The 9,165-nt window shown below is 37.3% G+C and overlaps 1 protein-coding gene across 2 annotated transcripts; it reads left to right on the top strand.

Moving 5' to 3' along the window:
• The first annotated feature begins 561 nt into the window (after positions 1-561).
• LOC115826207 (alpha-(1,3)-fucosyltransferase 9-like) lies at positions 562-4,525 on the top strand. Of its 2 annotated transcripts, none has more exons than XM_030789940.1 (3): positions 562-615; positions 2,896-2,964; positions 3,319-4,525. In XM_030789940.1, the coding sequence occupies exon 3, from the start codon at positions 3,324-3,326 to the stop codon at positions 4,431-4,433; it is 1,110 nt and encodes a 369-aa protein (XP_030645800.1). In that variant the 5' UTR covers positions 562-615; positions 2,896-2,964; positions 3,319-3,323; the 3' UTR covers positions 4,434-4,525. The 2 variants fall into 2 exon arrangements, with proteins under 2 accessions (XP_030645800.1, XP_030645801.1); XM_030789941.1 differs by lacking the exon at positions 562-615 and adding an exon at positions 2,653-2,733.
• Positions 4,526-9,165: the final 4,640 nt, after the last annotated feature.

Raw genomic sequence — 9,165 nt, forward strand, 5'->3', positions numbered from 1 at the left:
CTCAAGCCTTCGAGAATTAGAATACTAGAAATAGACTGGTTAGACTGGTTTTACCTGAGGCAGAAGTAACGGATTTTAAGAAATTTTGGGTGGTCTTCTGTTGGTATGAATATGATCGTGACTGTAATAATGATTAGTCTTGATGATGATGATGATGACGGTGACGATGATGATATTGTTATTGTTATTATTATTATTACTACTACTACTACTACCACCACTACCATTGTTGCTGTTGTTGCGTTGATATAAACATAAGTCTTTATCAGAGCATACAGGGGCTAGACTGCTCGGCGTTTTAACTGCGGCGTTTTACTGGGATAGTAAATATAATTGTGTCCCTGTAGTTAATAATTTGAAAACGACAGTAAATCTGCTGTTTCTCGTATAAATGACGTTTCACTAAAGGGTGTTTCTCCGGTGCGTTCCTGGACTGCGTAACAGACGTAAAGTAACGGAAAGCGAAGAAGGCACGCCCGTTTTCTGACAGTCTACACCAAGGCAATTTTACTTAAGTACTCCAGCGGTGTTAGTGCTCAGAAATGACCTTAATGTGAATGATTACTGAATTTCTCGTTTTTTATTTGTGTATATTAAAGGCAGCCAGGATAACAGGTAGGTCTACTTGCACTTCTGCACCAAATATCTAAAAGGAATCTATGTAGAGTCAAGTATACGGTATAGTTCCGCGTTTTCAAGTGTGGCGAAGTTGGTTTTAGATTGGGATATTCGCTGGATATTCGGTTTTAGACTTTCCTAAACTCCGACACGACAAAGCACTTCTGCTTAATTACATGTTCGAGGGCATGGAAAGTACACTATAATATGGTATGTCAGAAGAAAATAACGATATTTGTTGCCGCTGTCGATTTTCATCCAAATTTTTAACAGCTTCACGACACTTTCATTATACCTTCAGTCGCTAAGTCAGTTTAAGGAACCGTCTGCAAGTTACACATTTCATGGATGTTCGCCTTCTGACATGACAGTCGATATTTAAAATATTCACTACAAGTGAATAAAATCACCTTTGCACCTCCAGCGTTCTACTTCAAAAACGAAATAACTTACTTCCCACAACGCATACTTAGAAGAAACTCCCAGTTTTAGAAGCTTTCTTAGAGAAATATTCACCAAAAAATTCATAAAATGACCTGAAATGATAAATATGTCAATATGATGGGTGTAGTAGCATTAGAGTATGTCACTTAGGTGAGAATTTCCTGAAAAGTCAAATCACATGGAACTCAGAGGGATTCTTTTCCTCCTAGAAAAATATTCACTAAAATCAACTAAATGACTAATAGACTTTTTCTCATTCTGATGGCTGTAGTAGTAGTAATTTTTGAGAAATTTTTGAGAAAGGTCAACTAATGTGGAAGCAGGATTCATTTATTTATGAAAAATATTCACTAAAAATCGACAACATGACTTTTTCTCATTCTGATGGCTGTACTAGTTCCCACTTACAGTGCGTAACTTACTACAGGTGAGGCTTTTGAGAAAGGTCAATTTATATGGAAGCAGGAGTCATTTATTTCTGAAAAATATTCACTAAAAATCAACAACATGACTTTTTCTCATTCTGATGGCTGTAGTACTTCCCAATGACAGTGTGTAACCTACTAAAGGTGAGCTTTCTGAGAAAGGTCAACATTTTCTCATTCTGATGGCAGTAGTAGTTCCCAGTTACAATGCAGAACTTACAGGTGGGATTTAAAAAACAAACACACACACACACATATATTTGTATATAAAACATAAAAAACAGAATAAATTCACTCCTGTTTTACGTATAATTGAACTCACCTGCAGTAAGGAACACACTCTAACTAGGGACTACTACGGCCTTTAGAATGCAATAATGTCATTTGCTTGATTTTTTGAATGTGTTTAAAAGAAATAATTCACTCCTGTTCCCACTGATGGAACTGAAGTACTGCTGTTTTCCTGTCTAGGCCACCTGTGAAATAGAAGTGCTTTGCCGTATTCTAGGAAATAGACAATCACTTCTCGATCCTATGCTTGAGGTGGCTGCCTGTGCAAAAAAAAACTCAAGTCCTTGACTTCATCTCCCTGCTCATCTCTCATTTCACAAAAACCTCACATGCAGTAAGCAAGACACTCTAAAGTGGATCTACTATAGCAATCACAATGAGAAAAGGTAATTTATTTGTTTTTTAGTGAATAATTTTCAGAAATAATTGACTCCTGTTTCCATGTAAGTTGACCTTTCACAAAAATTTCAGGTGTAGTTAGTTATGCATTGTAACTGGGAACTACTACAGCAATCAGAATGAGAAAATGTCATGTCATTGATTTTTAGTGAATATTTTTCAGAAATAAAGCCTCTGTAGTTCCATGTAATTTCACTTTTCGACAAATTCTTACCTGTGGTAAGTGATAGGCTCTAATGTCGTACTACTACACCCATTAGAATGAGAAAGGTCATTTTATGTATTTTTAGTGAATATTTCTCTAAGAAAGCTCCTGAAACAGGGACTTTCTTCTAAATATGCGTCGTCGGAAGTCAGTTACTTCAATTTGGAGTCACTGAAGAATCATCGTTGAAGAGGTGTAAAGCTGATTTTATTCATTTTCAGTGCATATTCTTTTAATACCAACGAGCATGTGAAAAAGCAAACATCCATGAAATGTGTAACTCGCAGACGGTCCCTTACAAGGCAGCAGACTAACTAGCGGATATGCGAATGTGAAATCAACGTTACCACGGTACGTTATCATGACGTCCAGTCCAACTGTAATAACAAAAAAAAAAACACGTGACGTGAAGTCCTCTGCCGTTGAACTGTAGAAAAGACCAAATGATCATTAACTGAGCTCAGCATGATTCTGCTTTTTTTTAACTCAACTGACTGAGGTTTTCATTTGCAGAAACAGGTTGCACAGTTCCTCCGTTCACCAAGTTTACTACGTTGGACTTCCGTTGACTCCCCTATACAGGTGGTACAGTCCTACAAGGCACGACTTAAACCTAAAACTGGAAAACACCAACACAAGAAACATATAGTCATTTTAATGTGTTTTAAGTTGTTTTAACGTACCAGTGTTTGTAATACAAAGAAGAAGAAACAGTTTTCTGTTCCTTATCCAGTAGTAACTGATTTTGGTAATATTCTGTTTTTGTTGCTGTTGTTGTCAATGATAATAATAACAATAACAATAATAATAACAACAGCAATAATGATATAATAATGATAATGTGGTGATGTTATTAAATTACTAGCGTTTATATCATTGTAACATCAATACCAACATAAGTTGTCCCTCATTCCGTGCATGGTTATATCACAACAGGTCAAATGTTGTCATCAGCAGATCAGGACAAACCAACGAGATCCAGAAATCTTGTTCTCCTTTTCATTTCTGTGACAGTAAATCTATTTTTGCTGTATAGCATGTACTCATGGAAACTAAATTGCAGAGAACAGAAAGTTATAGATGACCCTGTCAAACCAACCTCTCCACTTGAGGAAAAGGACACTATCATTCTTCTGTGGTTCTGGCCGTTTGGAAGACAATTTGACCTGACGTCCTGCAGCACTGTGTTCAACATACAGGGCTGTTCCTTAACTGGTGACAGAAAACTCTACAGTAAGGCACATGCTGTCCTTATTCATCACAGAGATATTGCGTCAAATATGTCCAATTTACCAAAACAGCCTCGCCCCGTCTTCCAGAAATGGATATGGATGCACTTTGAGTCCCCACGTAATACAAAGAAAATTCCAGGATTAGAGAACTTGTTCAACGTGACAATGAATTACAGACGGGATGCGGACATTACAGTGCGCGAGCAGATGGTTTTGAGACCCCGAGGCGATTTCGGAAACTCCCCCTCCACGGAGAGTTTCTTCAGTGTTCCTCTGAAGGAAAAGGATAAACTGGTTTGCTGGATTGTGAGCAACTGGAACAGTAATCATGATCGAGTAAAATATTATGAGGAATTTAAAAAGTTTATCAAAGTTGATACTTATGGACGTGCATTTCACAAAGTAATCAATCAAACTGAATACAACAAAATCATTCGTGAATGTAAGTTTTATTTGTCCTTTGAAAATACGAAAAATTATCCAGACTACATCACTGAAAAGCTATTTAATCCTCTCACTCTGGGTACAGTTCCGGTGGTTCTTGGGCCACCAAGATACACGTATGAGCAGTTTGTCCCAGGGTTCTCCTTCATTCATGTTGACGATTTTGAATCCCCTAAAGCGCTGGCTGAGTATCTACTGCTGCTGGGCAAGAATGAGGAAAAATATAAGGAATTTTTTCGGTGGCAACAAACGTACGAGGTTAAACATGTTGATTTTCCTAAAGAACATGCATGCTTAGCTTGCAAGTATATTAGAGAGAGAAACAATTATCAGGTTTTTAAAAATCTCAACAAATGGTACTGGGAGGAAGTCTAAAACTGGAAAATGTAGTTGTGTTAATTAACATCTGAAAACAATTTCAATTTTCATCCATTATTCAGATGGACTTTTGTTTGTTTGTTTGTTTGTTTTACCTCTGTTTGTTTTTGTTCTAATATGACAACATTTTGCATTTCTCTGTTGATCTGCTTGGAGAAGAAACTACTGTGAATGTGTCAGTTTAAATGTTAGTTGTGAGTGTTCAGAATTTGCATTTTCTTCCACTGCTGTTTACACACTGAAAATGCAACCAAAACCATCAGGTGTCACAAATATTAACCATTTCCGCAGAGATCCATAAGTAACATAGTTGCTTATGTCCATGGTTTTCAAAAAAACAGCTATTGCATACCTCAGTGCTCAAGTGAAGGTTTTATTGAGAAAACTCTTGTGGGGCTGAAACAACTAAAATCAAACTTCAAAAATGTTAACCTGAAAAAGGCCACAAGCAATTCCTAACTCCTGATGACAGCAAAGCAACAGAACACAGAGACAGAAACATGTAAAGAAATTGGATGCCCAGGCCATGGTGAATGTCACCAAGCAGGGTGGAAGCAATTACAGAGTCATGACAAACAAAGAGCAGGTTGAAGTAATTCTTCTCTTTTCTCCTAAACTAGCACTTAACTGTTAGTAACTCAAAATACAGCTCTCTCTCATTCTGTTTTGTTCTCTCTCTGCCATAGAGTCGTTTGCCTTTCCACTATGTGACTGATTGCCATTTCATAAACACCATGTTTTAAATCTCTGTTTGAAACTAAACCAGTGGACTCTATAGTGCATAACTTTGTAAAATTTGATATGATTTTGTTAAATAAAAAGAAAAGAAACAACAGATGTGAAATGTTATTTGGGGGGAAATAACCTGATGATCGTTGTGTGACCTCATTTGCATACTCATATAGTTTTTCAGTTTGAAAGATCCCATTTGCACATGAGCCAAAGTTCATTTTGTAAATTGTGCCCTCTCTTAAACACTGATAATGAACAAATTATTTGTGTTGTTAAAACAGTTTAGCTGCTCAATTAATTTTTAAATTTAAAAAGTAATGATTTGTTTCTGTTGTTTTACATGTTTGTTTTAGTTCTGGAAACATTGTTACAGTTTTGTAAGATTTATCATGGTAAGAGATGGAATCACATTTAAATTGCATTTGATAACTTTCATTTGACTATTTTTTCTCAAATCCATTTAGTTGTTTTGTATGCTCTCAAGGTTGCAGTACCAGAAAAGAACATAAGAGGTAGACAAACCACAGCTGAAATGACTGTACTCAGTGAGAATCTTTGTTACGAAGTTGAATTTGCACTTGTATTTCTTCTATGAGCTGGTAAACTCTAATTAGATGTATCACACTAACCTCAATCACGCTAACCACAATACACAAATCGCACTAACAGCAACAACAAAAAAAAAAGTTCTTTACCAAGCCATTCAGAAATGTTGATCATTCTTCTTATTCTCTGGGGCATGACCATTTCATTTCACTGTCAGCACATTGTAAATAGTTTTCCGGCGAGTTCTCACCAGTTCAGCTGGACACTTCAAGCTTGCTATACACCTCTACAATCACTTGCATGTTTTCACATATTTCTCCTCCCTCCCAATCAACAGTTATTCTTGTGGAGTTGTTCTCTGCTCTAAAGACTACAGAGCCAGAATTAACTCTTTCTGTGAAGTCATTGTGAAATCGTGTAATTACGATATTTTCACAGGGAAAGAGTCGGAAGTATTTCTTCACACTTATTCTGCTAAACCGTGTGAGTGTTCCACACCCAAGACAATGTGACCTGCATAAATGAAAGACATATTAAACAATAGGACTGTTGCTGTATTAATGTGGTTCACCATTTATCAGTATGCCTCTCTTGCTTCTGCTTCGGTATGTAGCTGTGTTTATGCGCTAAGAAAAAAAACAAAACAAAACAGAAAGACATTCTCAATAATATACTTCAAAATATAGCATCAAAGTTATATCTTCTTTATCGCGGAAACTGTAAACACTTAAAAAAAAAAAGGCTTAATATGGTGACTGGGTTTGGTCAACAGCAAATGTGTATCTCTGTCTTTTGATGGTCCTTCAATGTGGTATTGAAGGTTCGACTAGAGGCCTACAAGTTAGTGAATGTAAATAATGGGCGCCAACAGGAAAGAAGTAAACACGAGACCATTGTAAAGAGGGTAAAATGAAGACATAACAATTTTTTTCAAGTGTTTGTGGCTCTGAATGTGTGTGTGTGTGTGTATATATGTGTGTGTGTGTGTGTGTGTGCGCACTTCTGTGTTATTGCATGTCCTATGGTTTTTCAGTGCACATGCATAGTCACTAAAAGCATGACAGACTCTGCCATGTAAACTGAAGAGATTTTAATCTGAACAACATGTTCCTTCCTCTTTTAGTCCTGATGAGCTGTCTAAATTTAGTGGAAATGGAGTAATAAAATACTGAGCTCAACACTTACACAACACTAAGTACGATGTGATTTCTCACCTCTTTTCCAACAACATGTCAATCAAGATAAGAAAAACTGATAAAGTTATGTATGTATGTAATCATGCATGTGAGGCCCTTCTCAGTTTTGTGCTCTGCATTTCAGTCTCTCATGACCCTCAAAACTTTACACAAGCTAGCCAAGTGAACCAGAGAGACACAAACCATTACCGTACCTAGTAGATGATATTATTTTCAAAAGAAAGGTAAACACAAAAAATTAAAATTAGGGACCGCTGCTTCAGTTAGAAGGTAGAATGCCATCACATTTGGCTTGGCCAAGCTCTAAGTGGCTTCACCTACATCCCAAAAAAGGACATTTATCATTGGTGGTTCCTTCTCCAAACTGCTCCAATCAGTATTTTTAAAACTCTTTACCCTTTGTTAGAATGTGATACATACTCTAATTTTGAAAAGAACTGATACTATGTTATGATGGCATCCAAAGATCTTCCTTGTGGGGGAAAAACATTGCAATGGTGCTATGACAACAGTTTTGTTGGCCTCTACGAAACACTGAGCTGTAGGTCGCTGCGGTAGCTGTGAGGAGGAAGTGGTTGTGGCCTCAGTTTGGTTAAAATTAAACCGTATATAAGGAGTGATGTTCAAACGACAGAGACGGCAAAGAGTGTTGGTGAACACGTGGAAGCAAACTCACTCCAATAATTAATAGCTAGATTATATTCATTTATTATTATTTTAAATTTGACATTTTAATTCACATGTAATTACTTAAAAAAAAGGAAAAAAGGCGGACAGAAGAGTTGCATTTCTGTGAGTTCAGGGAATTGACGGGTTGACCTCTGTTCTTTTGGATGTCAGTGAAGCTTTTCTCTATTGTTCTGGTCCTCGGAAAGAGACTAAATAAAATGAACTACATAGAGTTTACCAAACACCACATGTACAAGACTGTGTATAGAGGAGGGGAAAGAGGAGAATAGGGTTGATTTGGCAGCCATCCAGGTGAAATGTGACAGCTGAACGCAGACCACGAAAAATGTTCCTTTGCAACAGAGCATCAAAATCAAACATTCTACAATGTATGATTCCACAATTTTGGATTTTAGGGGAACTGACACAACTGTTTGAAATTGAAATTTACAGCAAATTTCCACATCAACATATATACATAAGATAGAATCAGCGTCTGACAGTGTCTTTTCCTCTCTAAATGGAAGAATTGGGCTTGGGCTAAATGAAAGGAGTAGGCTTCAAAACCTTCTCGACATTTCCCTAAGAAGGTTCTAGATGTGTTTTCAATGTCAGCTAAGCAGCTTTAGTACACACCACAGCAGACAGGATCAGTGTCCCTCCATCTATATGTCTCAGCCTTACTCTTCAGTTCAAGCACGTAGCCTAAAATTGCCCACAGTTTACTCACAAAGTCCAAAAGGGAGTTTTTCACACTGGTTTGAGCACTTGCTGTTGTTATTCTTTATTTTTTTTCTTACCATGCAAGGTGCTGTGTGCATGGTATGGCACGTACAGCTCAGTCAAAACATTTCCCCTTTTCAACATGACTTCTCTCTTTCTAAAACTTTCCCCTGAACACAGGAAATGTCAGTATGAAACACACAAGTACTTACCCTGACATTCTGAACTCTCAGAAACTGTATCTCAACATCTTTGTTTGAGGGAGACTGTATTATAACTGTTCACTGAGTAGTGAGAACACTTGAGAACAGATGTGGCCAACTATATCAAACCACACATACCAAATGCCAACAAATCAGAGGGAAATAACTGACCACACATTAAAAGACACCGAGGACTGCAGTCAGACAAGAGAACTGCTGTCTTCTCTCAGTGGAGTACGACTCCACACAATAACTGTTTATTTCAGCGTGAAAGTGGGCAGTAGTCTTTGGGGGCATGTTGAAGAACGATGTGCCCATGTTTTTAATATGTGTATTTCACATCTAAGTCATTTTGCTCGCAAAAGCGCCCTTGCTTCCTCTCAAACACAAAGTCTTTAAATATAGAGGACCACAGAAGCCTTTCACATAATACCAAAAGTGATCTCGGGCGTATGGTATGGTTTTTCACTGATGACTTAAATAAGAGAGTCTCCTAATTTCATCGACTACCAAACCTGAGTCATACTGAGGTTAAAGACGCTGAAGAACAGATGTTCATTATCACTGCTATCACACAATATCTGGAATTCACTGACAGTGGGGGTCAGAAAGTAAAATGCATGATTCAACTGACAGGGTGTGTTAACGTAGGGAGAGATA

The sequence above is a fragment of the Chanos chanos genome, chromosome 13, assembly GCF_902362185.1.
Source record: "Chanos chanos chromosome 13, fChaCha1.1, whole genome shotgun sequence".
Taxonomy (NCBI): Eukaryota; Metazoa; Chordata; class Actinopteri; order Gonorynchiformes; family Chanidae; genus Chanos; species Chanos chanos.